Source organism: Protopterus annectens, chromosome 4.part0, assembly GCF_019279795.1.
Source record: "Protopterus annectens isolate FY-2018-M chromosome 4.part0, PAN1.0, whole genome shotgun sequence".
NCBI lineage: Eukaryota > Metazoa > Chordata > Ceratodontiformes > Protopteridae > Protopterus > Protopterus annectens.
In genome coordinates, this window is record NC_056733.1 from 564047020 (window position 1) to 564068545 (window position 21526).

Sequence of the window (21526 nt, forward strand, 5' to 3'; positions counted from 1 at the left end):
TTCTAAGCCTTGTGCCTTCCCCCTATTTTTCCTTTGTCTTCTAGTTAGCTACTATTATTTGTATTTCCTTATCTTGATTTGTGGGATTTTCTGAATACCATCACTAGTATAGTTGCCTTTTTCTTTCTTGATCTACTGTATTATGTTGTTTTCTTGCTTTAGTGCACCATATCGGACAAAGCCATTGAATGTAAAAAGTATTCTTCATGCAGACATAAGATCCCATAGAAATGAGCTGGTTCATAAAGGCTTACTTTCATCTTCAGTATCTGGAGCTTCCCCTTCAGCAAAGAAGCTGGAAGAAAAATCTCATGGGAAAAAAAGAGAAAGGCCTAAAGAAAAAGACAGGAGGTTGGCATAATGGTTAAGGTGTTTACTTTACAAACACAAGATGCAGGGTTTGCTTCTCACATTGGATAATTGTCTAGGCTTATAATGGCCCACAAGGGCATTTAGGTCATTACTAATCTATGAAAAACCCAGAGAGCTGAGGAAGCCTTCTCCTGACCCCTCTACTCACTTGTGCCCACCTTCGGCTTTGCCTGCCAAAATTCCAAAGGCCTCAGATTTGTTCACTTCTTTGGATCTGATACTCTCTTCTGCAAAGTCTCATCCCTGTAAACATCCAAAATTTTCTCCAGAGACTATTTTAAGGCTACGCTCTGTATTCCTACAGGAAAACCATTTCTAGACCTCCATCCCCCTCCTCATCTTTCTGGTCTACCAGGAGCCTGTCTGAAACAGATGTCAACAGATTGATGAGAAAATTTCTCAGGACCGAGATTCGGTTAGGACTACTCCTGTCTGCATCTCCCATTGGACTCGTGAGCTTCAGACTATCTCAAACACCTTTAGTTATTCCTACTCTGATCTGTCCCTTGGCTGCAGAGGTTTCAGATCAGAAACTCCCGGGATTGTCCATATCGGATGCAAAAGTTTGGCCTTTGTCCATTTTGGCATCTTCTGTGTTCCAGTCTGTGCCAACCTTGTCGGAGCCAGAGGGATCTTGGAGTAACTGGTTTGGTGGGGTAAGGGATCTAATTCTAAGCTATGAGAACTATCCCTTCCCTTTAGCGCTTTGGCTTTAGACAGCTCTCTGACTTCTCATTCGAGGCAGGGTCACGAGGACTCCATGAGCTTCCTTAGTCAGGCAGCTTCGGCTCCTACTGGGGTAGTATTGACTCTCTGTTAGCATCTACCTTTTAGGCAGTAGAGAAAGCTCTCCTTGGCCTGACATTAGGATATTGTTGCCCCTTCATGTCCTCCCCCTCCACAACAGTCTACCTTGGGTCCTGATTCTGCTGTTTCTGTTCCATCAGGCTAGTTGTTCATTCAAGTCTTGAGACAGTCATTATGCAGGACTGCCCACAGGTGTCTGGGTCTTCCCTGGATCATTCCCCCATGGAAGTTCCCCATAAACACAGAAGCACAAGTGCAAGAAAAAGGCACATGGATTCCTCATAGGAATAGTTGACAAGACATTGACTTTACTGAAGGGGAGGGGTCCCCCAGGTCACCCCTTGAGGACATCTCATTTGGAGAGATAGCGTCTGAGGTAGAAAGGTGGTTGGTCTTCTGAAGCCCCTTCCCAGGAGGAATCCATGTTTGAGGCTTTTGGAACTGGCTCAGCTACGTCCTGGGTGGTGCTCTGGTGTGTGAAATGGTGGATCTCATTTCATGACAGGCTTGGAAGGGTCCAGATATGATAGAACCCAATCTAGAAAGCCGAATAAGTGCCTAGTTTCATCCAAGGACCAGGTACACTGGAGCATGGCCCCCCCCCAGTTTAAGCCATGATGATTGCTGCTGCCACCTAAAAGGAACTTGCAAAGGAAGGTCATTCTGTCCTCCTTTAATAGGGAGTCTAGGGCCTTTAACAGATGCAGCTAATGAATTTTTGCTTCAGCTACCTTTGCCTTGCAGTCGCTGAATTATTTGGCTCACTTTACAAGGTTCCAGAGGTATTTAACTAAGGAACTTTCCAAATCCCTCTCCGGGTCCATGTCAACAGAAAATAAGACAGACACTTTGCAAATGGCCATCCTTCAGTCCATGTCGAATGCCTTCATGTGTCTGATCTCCCACACTGCGGAGGGTGTTTCTAGAGTGAATGTTTCAGACATTTCCATTAGAAGGTGTGCCTGAATGCAGCTTTGCAGATGGATCTACCTCATCTGGACCCAAGGTTTAAAGAGACCGTCTCCAGGAGCATTCATAATGGGAAAACTCTGTCTACCATAAGAATACATTTTTCTACTCCTCAAAGGACCTTCTCATGGAACCAGAAAGGGGATAGAAAGATGTGGTGCCGAAAATCACAAGAGGTTTTCCAGGACTCGTATGGAGATAGATCCCCCTGTAGCATAGGGGAGAATTCTCATGGCAGGCATTGGCCCAAACAGCAGAAGAGGCCTGCAAAAACAAAGACATTAGAGGTCCTTTTTTTCATGAAGCCATTTTAGCACTCTTGAACAGTTGCCTGACTGCTGCACTGTGGAGGCAATTGGGGGTTGCTTATCTCTGCACCTGGAAGCCTGGTCATCCATCACCAAAGATGTCTTTGTGCAGAAAATAATTAACAGAAGCTGTTACATTCCCTTTTCCTTCCCTTCTCCCACACATTCAAGAAAATTTCCCAAATTAGTGCCCCATCAAAGAGTCATCCAAGAAGTCCCACCAAACCAGCAAGTGTTCATAACTTGAGTAAAGATTTTTTTGGTGCCAAAGAAAACTGGAGACTATAGGCCAATATTGGACTGAAGCCACTTGAACCAATTTGTCAAGCATCCAAAGTATCAAGTGGGCACAGTTCAGTCAATTCTTACACTTTTGCAGAAGGAATGATTGGATGTGCTTGATCTCCAGGATGCGTATTATCCCATCAAAATACAGACTTTCCAGGAGAGAGAGTTGCAAGGAAAAACCCCAGTCACTTACAGCTGTAGGCAATAAAAGTCTCCTGATTTTAAACACAAATCCAGTGTAGAGTCAAATCCAATAAAAACTCACAGCTGCAGGCAATAAGTCTCCATATTTTAACCACAAATCCAGAGTAGATTCAAAATCCAGTAGAAAATAATGATCCAAAGGCAAAGTCATGTCAAAGATTTAATAAAAAGTGAGCACTTTCGCGGTACACCTGACCGCTTCATCAGACTTTAAAGGTGCATACAATACAGCAAGCTGTTTAAATGCTATGGTTAAAAAAATCACAACTTTAAGCAGAATATTCATTAAGGATTAAAAGTGTATACACACACAAAAACCACAATAATTTTCTACTGGATTTGCGTTTAAAATCTGGAGACTTATTGCCTGCAGCTGTGAGTTTTTACTGGATTTGACTCTACACTGGATTTGTGTTCAAACTCAGGAGACTTTTATTGCCTATGAGTGACTGGGGTTTTTGCTTGCAACTTTGACTCTTATTTTATTTCTCCTATCACTTTATTTTGGTATTTCGAGTTTATAACTTTACTTCTCAGGAGAGATGCATTCACTTCGATCTGGGAGACCGTCACTTTCATTTCAGAACTTTGGTCTCACTACAGCCCCCAGGGTGTTCACCAAGACTATGGCAGTGGTTGGAGCTCACCTGAGATTGCTGGGGTTCTGGGTGTGTTCTTACCTTTACTGGCTCTTCACTGCACCTGGGCTTCACAGTCATCTACAACAAATCTCATTTATCCCCCTCTCAAGTCCTGGAGTTCGTTGGTGCTCATCTCAATATGGTTTCTTAAGTGGTAAGACTGCCTTAGTCCAGACTATATACATTATAACATCAGGTGGCATATCTGTTGTCTCTCCAGTTGCCACTGGCCAGGTTGGTTCTGTAACTTCTTGGTTCAGTGGCAACCTCCATGACTCTTCTGCTTCTGACAAGATTTTATATCAGGGTGCTGCAGTGGTTACTGGCAATACAGTGGTCTATGAATTGACATCCCACGACCTTTCCCATTTGACTCTCAAAGGTCTGTAAGCAACATGTCTCCTGTCGTATTCATGCACCAGATGTCTCTCAGGGTGACCCCTTTCACCTGCTTTTGCCCAAGGCCACAGTTACCACAGATGCTTCCTAGCTGGGGTGGGGAACTGTTACTTGGGGGAAAAACAGTCCAAGGTATCTGGTCCTTCTTAGAGGTCAACCTTCAAATCATTGTCCTAGAGATGAGGGCAGTTTTTCTAGTATTGCAGGACTTTCAGAACATTCACCTTCTAGAGACAGTTGCCATGTAGACGGACTACATTGTCTGGTACATCAACAAACAGAGGTGAGCTCACTCTTACACCTTGTGTCAAGAGGCAATGAGGGTGTGGCAGTGGGCGATCTCCTCTGACTAGTTTCTTTTGGCAATGAACATTTCGTGAAAGTTCAGCGTTTTAGTGGACAGACTAAGCAGATCTGTTTTACTGCCTCATGAGTGTCCATCAGTCTTTCAGTGGCAGAACAGATGTTTCATCACTGGGGCCAGCTATGCTCTGATCTCTTTGCCTCTGCACACAATTTCAAATGCGGCAGGTAATTTGCTCTGATATCCTGCAGAGAGGGAGTCCCCAAGAGACTCTCTGATTTCACAGTTGGACCCTTGTCTCCTTATGCTTATCCTCCCCCTCCCCTTGTATTCAAGTTTCTACAGAAAGCATGTCAACGAAAGAGCAAAGTGATCCTCGTTGTCCCATTCTGGCCTTTCCAAGTGTGGTTTCCATTCCTTTGGCCTCAACTAATATACCCTTCTTGGGTTCTGGATCCCTGTCCAGGTCTGCTGTCTCGCCTCTCTGGACTACCTCGCTTGGGTATTCCAAGCATTCAAGTTAACTGCATGGATTTTCCACTTCCTATGATGACTAAGCAGTCCAGGCTTTCTTCTCAGGTTTTACACATCCTTACATATTTCCAAAGGCTTCCTCTTGGAAGATGTACAAGAGCAAATGGAAAAGGTTCTCTGCATGGGCCATTTAGACACACCTGAATCCCTTTTTAGCACCCATCCCAGCTGTACTAGATCTTTTGGCTTCCTTTTTAGATAATGGAGCTAGTTGCTCCCCAGTCAAGGTACAGCTGGCTGCGATCTCCAATTGTCATATAGCAAACACCATTCGTCTTTGGCCTCCCTTAGGCTATACAAAGCTTTCCTCATAGGTGGGTTCATACTCAGACCACCTATCCTGGATCCCACGTCTCCATGAGATTTGACAGTTCTTCCTCAGGCCATGACTCCATTTCCACTTTGAATCCATTGCAAAAGCAGATTTGAAATTATTTTCCTATAAAACCATATGCTAAGTGAGTATCTGAACTCCAGGCATTGTTGTGCTAGCCACCATATGTTATTTTTCAATTTTTCATAAAAAACAGGGTTTTGTTTTCACACCAGTTTCTCTCTCTCTCTCTCTCTCTTTCTCTTCCGATAGTAGCATCAGAATTTTCCCTTAACCAGTCCATTAATTTACCAGTATTTTTACCAAAATTCTCCAATAAAGCAGAATATATGCTCTATTTGTTGGATGTACACAGACAACTGAGGTTCTATCTCCAGATTTCCTGAAAGCTTTTATTCTATGATCAGTTTATTTCCTTTTCAAAGGCTAAATTGGGATAGTCATTGCCTAAGATCACTTTAGGCTTCGACTTTGCCAAGACAACCACAAGTTTATTCCACAAGATCAGTCTCTACTTCCTCCACCTTCTTATCCAGAACTTCTGTAGATAACATTTGTCCTGCTGCTGCTTGGTCTAGTGCTAATATCTTCATAGCTCATTGCAAGTTGGATGTCCATTGTAGGGACAGGGCAGCATTTGGTTCTGCTGTACTCCAAAATATCCTTCCATAAGAACACCCTGTGTTTATACAAGCTGGGGACTCTGTCCCAGTGATTGAGGAATGGATAAAAAAGACAACATCAGGTACAAAAGTTATATACTCACCATAATGATGCACCTGTGTTGTCTTTCATCCTCAGTCTAACCTCCAGCCATTCCCCCTTCCATTGGTATGAGATACTGGTATGGTTTCCTGGTATGACACTCTTGGTGTTTTTCCTGACTGAGATCAGGATACATTTGTTTTCATGTTTTTAGAGTTTTCTAACTATCTATAGGTCTGTTTTTCTATGTATTGATATCAAGGGAGCAAATGATATCTGGGATTTGAGTGGGGAGTATGGGTAAGGGGAGGAGCTTGAGCTATGGATTCAAAGTCTGAGAAGTGGCTGAAGTTGGCTTCATAACTTAGTGGTTGAGGAATGTCGAAAACAGGCAACTCAGATGCATACATAACTTTTGTTTTTGGCTTCTTTAAGGTGCTTACTAGTGGGTGAAAGATGAACTGATGGACTCCAGGTAGCTTACAAATTGCATTGTGGCATGCATCAGCTGAGCATGCAGTTGTGCCTAAAAGTACAGGAGCTTGCTGAAAAAAAATGACAAAAAAGTCAAATTAAAAAAAATACAAAATTGTACATTTTTAATTGGGTAGAAGTAATATCTAACTAGGTCCATTAAGAAAGTGCATCTAGTACCTCAACTGATAGAATGTTGTAATATACGTCTGTGTGTATAAATGTGGTATTGTATTTGTGTGTATTGTGTACAGTTGTATATGTGTGTGTGTGTGTGTGTGTGTGTGTGTGTGTGTGTGTATATATTTGATATATATATATATATATATATATATATATATATATATATATATATATATATATATGTGTGTGTGTGTGTAAAATGTGTGATGCATGTCTGTAGAATATCGTTGCTAGTGATAGCTGAACCTGTAAAAAAACGGCATCTGTTGTGTGTACAACAGATGAAGTTGTATCATCTACTAAAAGGTGTGCCATGGAAGAGAACTACAAAATTCCTGAGAAATTCAAAGCAAACCAGAGAGGGGTTCTTCATTACAGCTAATAGGGAACAGTTGCCACTTGGGATGTATTAGGGTCATTATCTTTGGAAGAGGTCACATTCCTGACCTCTAACTTAGCCTATGCTGAAGATGAGTTTCCGGGGAGTTGCATGCAAAGAGCAAAGGCTGTTTGGAAGGTGCCCCCCAGACCTGGAAAGGTACAAGAGCTGTTCTGTAATATGTATAAAGATTATTTGCTGAATCAGCTTTCAGGATAACATTGTGTATTCTGCAATACAGAAATTTTTCAATTGAATAGTCTGAGGTCTTTACACTTTGGAAAATAACCTAGCAGTGTACAAATGATTGTGTTTATTTTATATTAGTTTGAATTTTGTGATAGCAAAAGGATGCTTGCTGCTTTTCCATTCACGATTGGTTGTGTTTTGTGTCTGAATTTTTTTAATGTTGTATATAGTTGACATTTTTTTTTTTCTCATGTTCTGGTTGGGTGGGCGTTCGAAAGACATGCGTAAATGGGCATGCCTTCGTTGAAGGTTGAACGTCGAGCTGGCACCTCGGCGTTCATGAAAATGTACTGCCAATCATTAGCAGACCGGACGACCCCTAACCGGGAAAAGCCGAAAGACAACAACAACATGATCTGCTTGTCTGCTGAAAGCTTGAACGTTCAGGATAAGATTTCAGACTGTAGTGTGTATGTATATATTTGTGTGTAGAAATATATGTATGCCTTTTCCAATCCCTTAGCAATAGTAGTAGCACTCCAAATCAAGGTAAAGGAAGGTATTTTCCTGATATATTTGTTATTTCTTTACAACTGCCTGTTGGTAATATAGACATTTCTGTCTGTGAACAGGTGATCTGAAGTAGGCAGACTTCATTTGTCTGCAACCTGTGGGTATCGGATCCGACCTCGGATCCGAGCCGGCATTTCAAAAGCTTAGGCTCCGAGCTCCTAGCTCCTCCCTCTTACCCATAACCCCTTGCCAAGCCCTGACTGACCTCAGATTTCGTTTGCTGCTTTCAAGTTGCGACGGATTCCAGAGCTCCTAGTACAGATAAGCTGTTTTTGACAGAAAAATTTTCAAAAACCTTAACCTTTTTAATTTTATTAGTTAGAAGTGATTGTGTTAGGCTTTCCTCTCTCTTTATTTTAAACTTTTCTCGGGGAGGGAGCGGAGGTCGAAGCTGGTGCTGGCGGGACTTCTCCCTCCAGATACCGCTTCGGCTTCTGCCCCTTCTACTCAGCAAGCAGTTGCTGTGGGCTCTCCTCCTCCGGCTGGGACTCAACCTCCCTCTAAGATGCCGGAGGAGAGAGAGTCTTCTAGGGAGAGAGAGAAGGAGAGGCACAGGGAGAGGCACCACAAACGGAGAGCCGAAACTTCCAGTTCGGCTCCTCCATCTAAGCGGGCCTCCCCTGTGCCTTCTAGCTTTCCTCCTCCTCTGCTCCACTCCCCTCTGTTCTCTCCTGGGCCCGAGGAGGAGGAGGCTAGCCCTTCAGCGAGGTCCCCAAGGCGGCTCTCTAGGTCCGCTTCGGTGGCCTCCACCAGATCCACATTCTCCATGAGTGAAGCAGATATGGACCGGATGATGAGGAAATTCATCCAGGCCCAAATGCAAATGGGAGTGCTCCTAGCCCCCCCCCCCATCCGGGAGGGGCTTCACCTTTTTCGCCCCTTTGGCTCCTTCTCCGACCCATACCATGGGTTCGGAGCTGTCGGTGCCAGGCAGAGTTGGATCCGGGGGTGGGTCGGATCCGATAGGTCGGCGCACCTCGGATCCGTCCCATCCCTTGAGTGCTTGGTACCGGACCCGACCTCTCGGAGCCGGGGACCGAGCCTCGGGTCCGAGGGAGCTGGTGTATCTTCGGCTCTGTCTAGGTCGGAGCACACCGGTCTCTCGGATCCGACTGTCTCGGCTCCAGCTCCGATCCGTCGCCTGATCCGGTGGGGTTGGCTCGGGGTTTAGAGAAGCTGGCTCCCTCGGCCTTCGGCGTAGTGGAAAGGGCACTGTTGAGGACCACCGACCCCGGTCCCTGCCACGGCTCCATCCCGCACTCCCTTGCAGTTGGGCCAGGCCCCCACCAGCCGGTCCCAGGGACAGCCCGCTTCGATGTCCCAAGTAGTTCCCTTGGAACATCCAGCTGCGGAAGAGTACTCCTCGGACAGGAACATCCAGCTGCGGAAGAGTACTCCTCGGACAGCCCCCCCGAAGTACTCGGGCGTAAGTGCAAAAGGAGGCACATGGACTCCCCCGAGTCAGTTACCGAAGACACAGACTTGGATGAAGGGGAGGGCTCCCCAAGGTCACCCCCTGAAGACGTCTCATTTGGAGACATTATGGAAATGTTGAGGATCAGGGGGGGTGGTCTGCCCCCAAGGCCTCCTCAGACGAGTCTGTGTTCTTGGAGGCATTCGAGGCGGGCCCATCTACCTCTTGGGTGTCCCCTCCGGCCGACCCTCTGGTGGACCTTATATCCATCAGAGCGTGGAAGGATCCGGACACCGTTGAGCCTGTACCTAAGCGTCCTGACCGTATCCTTTCTCCTCCGGCGGACCGCACTCACTGGAGCAAAGGCCCCCCCAGTAGATGCCATGATGATGGCTGCAGCCACTAAGAGGGAGTTGGCCCAGGAGAGTCCCTCTATGCATCCTCCGGGCAAGGAGTCACGCTCGATGGATCGCATTGGGAAGCGAGTTTTCAGTTCAGCAACCTTCTCTTTGAGAGCGCTGAACTACATGGCACACGTCATCAGGATGCAGCGGGATCTGATTAAAGAATACGCTGCATCTCCCCCAGAGTCCATGTTGAGTGAGGATAAACAGGTATACTCCACCCGAATGGCCACTCTTAGATCAGTTTCGAATACATCTATGCGGCTGCTTTCTCACGCTACTGAGGGAGCCGCTAGAGCCAGCGGAGCAGGCCTAGTCATCAGGCGACAGGCCTGGCTCCGCCACTGTGATTTTGCAGAGCCCTTCAAGGCGACCTTCGCGAATGCCCCCTTCGATGGTTCTGCCTTGTTTGGCAAAACTGTTCGCGAAACATTAGTCCAGAGCGAGAAGGACGGGAAGATGCTGTCTGCCGTCGGAGTCCGTTTCTCAGCTCCCCAGAGGTCCTTCTCGAAGAACCAAAAGGGACAGAAGAAGATGTGGTTCCGGAAATCGCAGCAGTCCCAACCTGCTCCGGATAACCAGTCCTTCCGTGGCAGAGGAGGACTGGGAGGTCGCCGTCCTAGAGCCAGGGGGGCTCCTAGCAACTTTGGGTCCAGAGAACCTTTCTCTGATAGGCCCACGCAGCAGCCCTGAAGGGTTGCCCGGCTGTCCGTCTCTGGAGGCAGTCGGGGGGCGTTTTTCGAGGCACCTGACTTCTTGGGAGTCCATCACAACAGACCGTTGGGTGCTTCGTGTGATATCCAGAGGTTATACAATTCCCCTGTACAAGGTTCCCAGATCTTGCAGCCTCCCAGATGTTCCACCCGACCAAAGGGAGGCAGCAGCTGTAGAAATCGGACAGCTGCTAGAAAAAAGAGCTATCCAGTGCGTCCCCCCAGATCAAACCGGGTCAGGGTTTTACTCCAGGTTCTTTTTAGTGCCAAAGAAAACGGGGGACTTAAGACCGATCTTAGATCTTTCCCTGCTGAACCTGTCAGTAACCAAGCAAAAGTTCCGGATGGTCACCCTTCAATCTATACTCCCCCTCTTGAGGGAGAACGACTGGATGTGCTCCATCGACCTCAAGGACGCGTACTACCACATTCGCATGGACAAACGGTCCAGGAGGTTTCTTCGCTTCCGGCTGGGAGCCAGTCATTATCAGTTCAGGGCCCTTCCCTTTGGTCTCACCTCAGCCCTCAGGGTGTTCACCAAGGTCTTAGCTGTTGTAGCGGCCCACCTGAGGCTCCATGGATTACAGGTCTTTCCGTACCTAGACGACTGGCTCCTGACGGCATCATCAAGGCATCTTCTGTGCTCAGCCAGTGACTACTTTCTTCGACTAGCCCCAAGGTTGGGCATCACGGGCAACTGGGAGAAATCTTTGCTGCACCCCACACAAGTTATAGATTTCATAGGAGGAAGGCTAAACACCAGATCAATGCGAGCCTTCCTCACTCCAGACAGAATTGCCAACCTGAAGTGTCATGTAGCAGCGGTCCTGCAACCATTTCCGACTGCAGCTTCGGTCCTGAGGGCCCTAGGTTCGATGGCGGCAGCTATCCCGCTTCTTATTCATGCGCGCCTACGCATGCGGGTTCTTCAGTGGACCCTTCAGGTTCAGTGGTCCCCTCTCAGTTCCTCTCTCAACTCTCCGATAGCGGTCAGCAAAGCGTGCAAGGATTCCCTTCTTTGGTGGCTTCTGTCTCCGGAGCCCCTGACAGGGAGACCTTTTTGTGCTGCTTTTCCCCGAGCCACAGTGACCGCGGACGCTTCCTGCCTCGGGTGGGGGGGGGGCATTCTGCGGGCAAGATTGTCCAAGGCACGTGGAACCCCACAGAGACGTCGTTGCATATAAATGTCCTGGAAATGAGGGCGGTGCTCCTAGCGTTGCAAGCACTTCACCACGTTCTTCCTTCAGGGACTATTGCGATTCAGACAGACAACATGTCGGTAGTCTGGTACATCAACAAACAGGGAGGAACCAGGTCCTATCCCCTTTGTCGAGAGGCCATGAGAGTCTGGGAATGGGCAATTTCCACCAAACGCTTTCTGGTAGCAACGCACATTCCGGGAAAATCCAACATCCTTGCGGACAAACTCAGTCGCACCATTCTTTCACCTCACGAGTGGTCTCTCAATCCTCAGGTAGCGAAGAAGATTTTTGCCGTTTGGGGCAACCCTGTTGCGATCTTTTGCCTCTCCCTCAAACGCCAAATCGTCAATTTCTTCGCTCTGCTTCCCCACCAGGGAATTCCCGAGATGCGCTTGGTGCATGCTTGGCCTCCCGGTCTCCTTTATGCCTACCCTCCACTACCTCTGATGCAGAGGCTTCTGCAGAAAGCCAACAGTTTGGGGAGCAGAATGATTCTCATCGCCCCGTTCTGGCCTCGTCAACCCTGGTTCCCCTTTGTATGGTCTCACAAAATCAATCCACCCTGGATTCTGGATCCGATTCCGGATCTCATCTCCCACCCTCTGGGAATTTCGGTTCCCAATCTACACACCCTGAAATTGACAGCTTGGCTGCTCCAGTTCCAGCCTTGATTAGGACTCCCGGTATCTTGTCACCGGTCAAGGCCATTTTAGTGGCAGCTCATAAACCTTCCACCAGGCAGGTTTATCGGAGTAAATGGAAGAGATTCTCTATTTGGGCGGTTCAGAGAACTTTGGATCCTTTCTCAGCACCTGTCAGCAGTGCTGGATTTTTTAACAGATCTCTTTCATCAAGGGGCAAGTTCTTCCACGATTAAGGTACAATTGGCAGCCATCTCGCATTATCACATTGGTCATGAGACAGCTCCCCTCATGACGGCTAAAATGTGCAAAACCTTTCTCAAAGGGATTTTTTTATTGAGGCCTCCAGTCAAGGAGATTGTACCACCTTGGGACCTATCCTTAGTTCTGCAAGCCCTTACTGCTCCTCCCTTCGAGCCTGCAGCTTCTACAGACCTAAAGTACCTTTCCTGGAAGACTGCCTTTTTAGTAGCTATCACTTCAGCCAGAAGAGTGTCTGAACTTCAGGCTCTATGCGTCAAGCCTTACCTTTCTTTCTTTCCAGATAGGGTGTGCCTCAGGACCAATCCATCTTTTCTTCCGAAGGTCTCTTCAGAATCTAATATCAACCAGTCAATCAATTTACCTGTGTTTTTTCCCAAGTACTCAAACAAAGGAGAATACAAATTGCATTCTTTGGATGTTCATAGACAATTACGATTTTATATTCACAGAACAGCTGGTCACAGGCAATCAGATCAGCTGTTCGTCTCCTTTGCTAAATTTGCTTTGGGTAAAGCAGTGTCTAAAGTCACACTATCTCTAGGTGGATTGCTAATTGTATTCTGCAGGCTTATGACACTTGGGTAGACCTGCTCCTCAGAGGGTTACGGCTCATTCTACTAGGGCAGTCTCCACGTCAGCCGCCTTTAAGTCCCGTGTGTCATTGGATGATATCTGCGCGGCAGCTACTTGGGCCTCGCCTCATACTTTTATTTCTCATTATAAAGTGGATGTTGTTTCCAGAGGAAGAGCATCCTTTGGCTCAGCGGTGCTCCGGAACATCCTTCCATGCCGGCCGCCCAAGATTCAGGTAGCTGGGGACTCTGTCCCACAGGTTGCAGACAAATGAAGTCTGCCTACTTCAGATTTAGAAGTTATGTACTCACCATAACGTTCCATCTGAGTAGGTGACTTCATTTGATGTAACTCATCCTCTCCATCGCCCTGACCTTTATAGAGCGAGTATTTATGCTTTTGTTCATGTACTGTAGTCAGTATTATTTAGGCAAACTCAATCTGAGGTCAGTCAGGGCTTGGCAAGGGGTTATGGGTAAGAGGGAGGAGCTAGGAGCTCGGAGCCTAAGCTTTTGAAATGCCGGCTCTGATCCGAGGTCGGATCCGATACCCACAGGTTGCATCCAGATGAAGTCACCTACTCAGATGGAACGTTATGGTGAGTACATAACTTCTAAATTTCCACAAGTCTAATAATAAGCTGCAAAAATGTAAAGACTGTTACAGATGTTCCTGTGATCTGCTTCTAAAATACTGTTAAATATTTCATTAATGTTTTGAAAAATATCTGATGTTATTTTGTTTCCTTTTTCTTGCAGCAATTGCACTCTAGTGTGAGGACGGGAAACTTAGAGACATGTTTACGACTGCTCTCATTAGGTGCACAAGCCAACTTTTTCCACCCTGTAAGAAAATGTTCTTAATTAGTTTTTGTGTGTGTGTCTGTGTGTGTGTCTGTGTGTGTGTGTGTCTGTGTGTGTGTCTGTGTGTGTGTCTGTGTGTGTGTCTGTGTGTGTGTCTGTGTGTGTGTCTGTGTGTGTGTCTGTGTGTGTGTCTGTGTGTGTGTCTGTGTGTGTGTCTGTGTGTGTGTCTGTGTGCTTTTTGTGAACTGCATTATGTTCATTTACCACCAGAATGCACCTGATTTGCTACATCATGAGCAGAATCAAAATAGTGATAGGACACACAACAGTTTTGTGCTGTACCTTTGTTTATATTTACATTCATTTGATGGCAAAAAGGATTATTTGTATTATTGTGCAAATCTGTGGAGTAGTTTGACCCCATACTGTGTCTGTGTCGTCATCACTGCTGTCTTTTTTAGGGTACCTCTTCACAGTATTTTTTTTTTAAACAACTTCATTGAGTTATCACTTGTGATATAGGCAATCTTAATTTTATATAAAGGAAAACAAACCAGATTAACTTGTTTACAGGTATAAATGTTACACATTCTTTTGTACAATATAATCAATCCAACATTACATAAATTAGTCAGTTCCTGCCCTCGCTTAAACCTTTTTCCTCCTACAGAACAATTTTCTGCATGTATTGTTCCCACAATTTCTAATTTTTATGTGTAATTTGCACCTACCCTTTTCTAAAGATCCTATTTGCAGTTCTGTTATTTCTATAACAATATTCACTACTTCAAATATGGTTGGTTTAGACCCATTTTCTAGTAGTTTTTTTGTCAGCAACCAGAATTTAGCTTAACAATGCCTTACTATGTGTAGGCAGTTCAAATCCTGTATCCCAGATAAAAATAAAAAAAAACTGCTCTCCCAGTATTTCTGATTCAGTACTCTGTAGGGGATTTTTAAGTCTGCCAACTCATTACACTTATCTCTTTCTTCCCCTTCACACCTCCATTGGCCATCTACCTTTGCCATCTACTTGAGGAAAAATATATTTGGAATATAAAAATACCTATGCAAACAATTTGAATCAAAAATCCTAAATCTTCCAGACTTTGCATATTTGAGAGCCTCATATATGTTCTGCCATTGTTTCTTTGTGAATTGCTTATCCAATCTGTCTTCCTAATCATTTATAACCTCCTCTGATTGATTTCTATAGCTATTGTCCAGTATTTTATATGCCCTCTTAATTATCCCCTTTTTAACAGCAGCTTCTATTCTAGATTCATCTAAAAACTCTACCAGTGCAAATCTTTCACTTGGGATTCCCCATCCCCTTCTATTTCCCCATACTTTGATACCAATCTCTGATACAGAAGGCAAATCTCTAGCCTGCAGTTCAGATGTCTTCTTGGCCTCTTCCCATTCTTTTACCTCTCTCCCTCTATTTGTTCTCTGTACCTTGATTCCTTATTCTGTGTACCTAGCGGCAGAATCTCCTTTCTCCATTTTCATGTTGACTTAGTTCTGATAATTATGTATGGCTAAAAACAAGTCTGAGAGGATGAGGTGCCCAAAACAAAACCAATAAATGAAAGAAAGCACCAGTAAGCCTTATTCACCTTGAAGAAATGTTTAATGAATTTCACAGCAAGCAAAGCACAGCACGGCACACAGTAATGCTGAAACCAGTAACAGTTCGTTTTCGTCTCCAACTTCATCAGAAAATGCGTACAATCCAAACCCCTCCCCATTTATACCCTTGCACATTAAAAATCAACAGTTACAAAATCATGTGACATCAATAACAACTTTAACTCTTTCTTAAACAGGAATTAAAACCATCTGTACTGAATAAAAAGTTTCCCTACTTTTGTGTTGAATAAAACTTTCTTTTAAAACATATAACAAATAAGTAAAATAATAAATAGGTAAACAATAATTTGTTCAACAGAGTACATGTAGAATTTCATAACTTTGCTGCTCTTAATTTCAAGACTGGGGCTATGGAGACCATGTCATTCAAACCTGGCCACTTGTTGGCTTCCAACATCAGTTGCCAGTATACCTCCCTATATTCCAGCATGGTTTTCTAGGAACCACCATTTCAGTTCATTTAGTAAGTCATGCTGTGGAATACCAGTCCATTTGCTTATTTGTGCCTTCATAAAAATAATGTCTGTTCCTTCCAGATGTCCTTCAAGAATGCAACTGCAGTCATAACATATGGGTTGTCCTGCCGCAGGCAGCCCTCGGTCGGCCGGATTCCAAAGTCTGGGTCCGACGTCGGCTGATGTCTCATTTCTCTCTGACGTCAGAGCGGCTGGAGTACATAAGCATCAGCCGACACCATCTTCTTCAGTCTTTCTTACCGCGCGGTGCCCGAAGCAGAAGCAGTTCGCAAGTGCCGGTCGGTCAGCTCCTGTATTCTTCGAATCCGAAGTCATCAAAAAGCTAAGTACCCTGTTGGGGACCTTTTCTTGCCTCAGCCGATGTCAGAAATTACTGAAAAAGTTAATAATTGTTTGTCTTGTGGTAAACAAATACCTCATAAGGATTTCCACTCTTACTGCCTTCCTTGCCTTGGCCCAGACCACGACGTCTCGGCCTGTGCCGCCTGTGCTCGCTTCAATAAGTGCACTCTAAGGCGCCGGGCGGAGTTCGCTGAAGACTTTTTCGGCAGAAAATTCGATTATACAATGCCGTCGGAACTACCGACATCGCAGACTCCTAAGAAACGAGAAGACCGGGACCGACATCCTCGGCCCGCATCTTCCTCCGACACCACGCCAAAACCTACCGCGAGTGCCCCGGTTCCCTCTGAGGCGGTTATTTTACCGCTCCAAACTGAAGATACGCATTACCGATACCTCCGATACCGGAGACCACACCGACGCCAGTTTTTGTTTTTCCTCCGGATACTGGAACCGAGGACATGCCCGAGACCATTGCTGTGGATAAGGTCACTCCTGCACGTGGAGCTGCTAGGCCTCCCATGTCCATGTCTATCAAGGCCTACACACGTGCTAAGGCAGCCAGCAAGACCAAGCACCTTACTGCAAAAGCCTTACCTCAGCCTACTCCTGAAACTCAAATCATGACTATGGCCGCAGACTTAATTTCCATGATCAGGGGTTCACAGGCCCATCCTGAGAGAGGATCCCAGCCTCCTCCTGATAGGAGGCCCAGGGTTGAACCCTCTGACCCTCTCCCTTCAGATGAAGATTCTGAGGACTCTGTTCACTCCGATAGCCAGAAAGAGCCCTTCCAGACCTATGAGGACTCAGATGCAGAGGACTCTATCCCCTCGGCCTCCCCTCCTGAGGATATTTCTTTTGGGGAAGTTCTGCATTCCATGAGGGAACATTTCAAGTGGCAAGGCCAGGAATATTCTGATTCCAGAAAGCGCCTTCGAACCTTCCTTAAAAAGCCCCAATACAGGCCCTTAGCTATACCTCCTGTGCTTGATGTTTTGGATGATCTATACTCTGACTCCAGTGTTACCCCTGATACTCTTCCTCCTGCTCCTGCCAAGCCCTTTAGATTCTATAGGGTCCCAGAAACACATTCTCATTTCTTTAGAGCCCATGCTGTTGATTTAGAAACAATTTCACAGGGACCGAAAGGGGTTTCAGCTACCACCTCCAAAAATCCTTTGCCTTCAAACAGGGAAGCTAGGTCATTGGAGAGATGGGGAAAGAAGGTTTACACCTCCACTACTTTATCTATGAGCGCTCTCAATTGTCTCTTTCATATGTTTCAATATCAGGATTACCTGTTAGATGATTTACAGAAAACATTGGCCTCTCCTGAACCTTTAGATAGGAAGTCTTTGCAGGAGGCTGTACATAATTCTCAGCAAGTTAGCAATCACTTTCTGCAGTGTGGATATGATGCATTGGAAGCTTCATGTAGGGCAGCTATGACAGGGGCGGTCATTCATAGACATGCATGGTTAAAAGAACAACCTCTACCAGATCATGTTAAGGCAAAACTTCTTGATGCACCCTTGGAAAAGAACAAGCTTTTTGGTGCTAATGCTAAAGATGTGTTAAAGTCCATTGAGGAAAAAGCCAAGTCAGTTCAGACAGTCAAAGATTTCCTCCAGGTTCAGCCACCCAGATTCAGCAGGAATTGGCCTTCAAAAAACTGGTCCTTTCCTAATCCTGACAGATTTCAAAGGGGCAAAAGCACGCGTGGCCGAGGAAGAGGACAATACAGAGGTTCCTACAGGGGACGACAATGGCAACCAGCAAACCAAAGAAGTGACACAGGGGTTTCTCCTGCCCCACAGGGACAATCTCAGTGACTTTCCTCTACTTCCGCTGACCAAGGAGCAAACAGAAGCTCCTTTGGGCGGAAAATTATCTCTGTTTTCAGACAATTGGCACAGACTGACAAAGGACAAATGGATTTTGGACATTATAGACCAAGGTTACAGGTTCCACTTTCATACCTTGCCAAGAAAACAAGGCATGCCAAACCTACCACAAAACCAGAGAGCAGAGGCTATCAAGCAAATTTCTCAGCTTGCTCACATCAAAGCAATAGAAAAAGTTCCACAACAAGAACAAGGCCAGGGGTTCTATTCAAGACTGTTCCTTGTTCCAAGAAAAGAAACTCAATGGAGACCAATATTGGATTTGTCCGCATTAAACACTTTCCTCATAGTACCAAAGTTCAAAATGCTGACTCTACAGCAACTCCTTCCCATGCTGGGCAAGGGGTCTTGGCTGATTACTCTGGACCTCAAGGAGGCATACCTGCATGTCGCTATCAGACACAGCTGCAGAAGATACCTCAGATTTCTTGCAGGGCCAGAGCATTATCAATTCTCAGCATTGCCATTTGGCTTATCTACTGCGCCCAGAGTATTCACGAAATGCCTGGCTTCAGTAATTGCTTATTGCAGGCTCCAGGGGATCCATATTTACCCGTACCTGGACGACTGCCTCATACAAGCGGACGACAAACTGATTTTGACAAAAAACTTGAATTATGTCATACAATTGCTACAGGCTCTGGGATACACAGTCAACTTCCAAAAGTCAAGACTACAGCCATCCCAGCAAATAACCTTCTTAGGAGCCAATCTAGACACAGCCTCTCAAATGGCTTACCTGACAGAAGACAAGCAAAAGAAGTTAACTCATTACTTCAAAGGTTTGGCAAAGCTCACCCAGATGACTGCAAGGAGATTCCTACAGGCCCTGGGTTACATGGCATCCTGCATTCTCCTGGTTCCATTAGCAAGACTACACATGAGAAAACTTCAATGGTACCTAAAAAGCTTATGGTCTCAACACAGCAACAACCTAGAGACAACCATACCGCTCATTCCATGCCTACAAAAGGAATTTCTATGGTGGGCCTCGGTAAGCCAGGCAAACACAGGTATGTCGTTCAAAAAGCCTCAGATAACACAGACCTTGACCACAGACGCCTCAGACCTTGGATGGGGGGCGCACATGGAGGGCAGATGTATTCAAGGACAATGGTCTCCAAAGGAAACACATCTGCATATCAACCAAAAAGAAATGCTGGCAGTAATGCATGCCATCGAGGCCTTTCGCCAACAACTTCAGCAAGGCCACCTGCTAATACGGACAGACAACACCACTGTGATGTGGTACATAAACAAGCAGGGGGGCACCCATTCTTACCCCCTTTGCAGACTGACAATGATCTTTGGGAAAAATCACTGAGCCTAAACATACAGCTGCAATCCCAGTTTGTTCCAGGCAAAGACAATGTGCTGGCGGACAGCCTAAGCAGGAATTTCCTAGACCCCCACGAGTGGAGGTTACATCCAGAAATATTCATACGACTCACCTCGACATAGGGCAGGCCAGAAGTAGACCTATTTGCCTCCCACCTCAATCATCATCTACAAAAGTTCTGTTCAAGGACATATCATCCACAAGCATGGAAAATAGATGCTCTCTCATTCAACTGGAACTTCCTAAAAATCTATGCATTCCCACCTCTGCCACTGATGACCACAGTATTACTAAAGATCAAAGCAGAGAAGCCCAAGGGGATCCTAATAGCTCCAGACTGGACAAGACAACACTGGTATCCACTACTACGGAGCATATGTCGCAACAAAAAGTGGGCCCTTCCCCAATGGCCCCAACTTTTGACTCAACACAACTTCAAGACAGTACATCCCAACATTCAGACGCTGCAGCTAACAGCTTGGGAGATCCCATGAATAACCTCAATCTATCTCTCTCCAAGGAAGTTCAGCGGATACTAACAGAAGCCCGAAGACCATCCACCATAAAGGTTTACTCAGCAAAATAGAAGAGATTCAGCATTTGGAATACCAGCAAGGGTCATGATGCATCATTACTGAACATCCCACTCATTCTGGAATATTTGGCAGATATGCTACAGAATGGACTCTCATATTCTTCCATAAAAATACATGCTTCAGCTATCTCAGCTAGATACAACACTGATCCACCTGTGTTTTCACATCCTTTAAGGCAATTCCTTAGGGGAATCAAGAATATAAAGCCACCAAGAAAGGCTCCAGTACCAGCTTGGGACCTCAACTTTGTCCTAGAAAAACTGACTCTACCCCCCCTTTGAGCCAGCAGCTTCTGTGGACTTACAATTTCTCTCATGGAAGACAGCTTTCCTGTTGGCAATTACCTCAGCAAGAAGAGTTTCGGAATTACAGGCCCTAATGGCAATACCACCATTCATAACCTTTCACAGAGACAGGGTCTCCTTACGAACCAACCCTTCCTTTCTGCCAAAAGTGGTATCTAGGGTTTCTTTAAATCAAGCAATCCACCTGCCTACCTTCTTTCCCAATCCTGAGAACAAAGGGGAAAGACTGTTGCATGCCTTGGACATTCACAGACAACTTCGCTACTACCTGGACAGAACCAAGACCAGTAGGAAGTCTGATCAGCTTTTTGTAGCTTGCGCCCCTGGAGTACAAGGGAAAGCAATTTCCAAACAGACTATTTCAAAATGGATTGGACATTGCATCAGATTCTGTTATTCCTTCCATGGAAAGAGTGTACCAGCCAATGTCAGACCACACTCCACCAGAGCTACAGCCACCTCTACAGCATTCTTAAGAGGGGTGCCTACAAAAGACATTCTAGAAGCTGCTACATGGAGCTCCGTGCATACATTCTCCAAACACTACAACCTCCCTTTATATTCCAGATCCAGAGCAGGCTTTGCTTCGGCAGTCCTGCAGGGATTGATAGCTACACCATCCTTTTCTTAGAGCATTCCACCTCCCCCAGCTAAGCTATGGTATTCAACCCATATGTTATGACTGCAGTTGCATTCTTGAAGGACATAGTACAGTTTTGTACCTACCATAAATGTAGATGTCTGATAGATATGCAACTGCAGTCGGGCTTTCCCTCCCTCCTTCCCCTCTATGCCTTGGGTCCACTCCTCTCCCTGTTATCCTTAGCTGGGGATATCTGTTATGGTGTATCTGTTTATTGCTTATTTATTTGTCTGGAAACCTGTTTTTGTCTTCCAATTTGATTACAGCCTTCCTTGGAGGGCACCTGGCATCTGGGGCAAGAAACACTGAAGAAGATGGCGTCGGCTGATGCTTATGTACTCCAGCCGCTCTGACGTCGGAGAGAAATGCGACATCAGCTGACGTCGGACCCAGACTTTGGAATCCGGCCGACCGAGGGCTGCCTACGGCAGGACATCCCATATGTTATGACTGCAGTTGCATATCTATCGGACATCTACATTTATGGTAGGTACAAAACTGTACTTTTCTCCTGGTACAGCTAAATATCTCAAGTTTTTCTTGTGAGCTTTGTTCTCTAATTCTATCATTTTTGAAACATCTTGTCGT

The 21526-nt window shown here is 45.7% G+C and overlaps 1 protein-coding gene across 7 annotated transcripts in view; it reads left to right on the top strand.

Moving 5' to 3' along the window:
• The window catches only part of GIT2 (GIT ArfGAP 2), a 1410467-nt gene that overhangs the window by 248592 nt on the left and 1140349 nt on the right, over nt 1–21526 (top strand). For all 7 annotated transcript variants that reach the window (XM_044068490.1, XM_044068492.1, XM_044068493.1 and 4 more), the window contains exon 5: nt 13633–13719. In XM_044068490.1, the coding sequence (XP_043924425.1) occupies nt 13633–13719 (87 nt within the window). The remainder of the gene's footprint in view (nt 1–13632; nt 13720–21526) is intronic.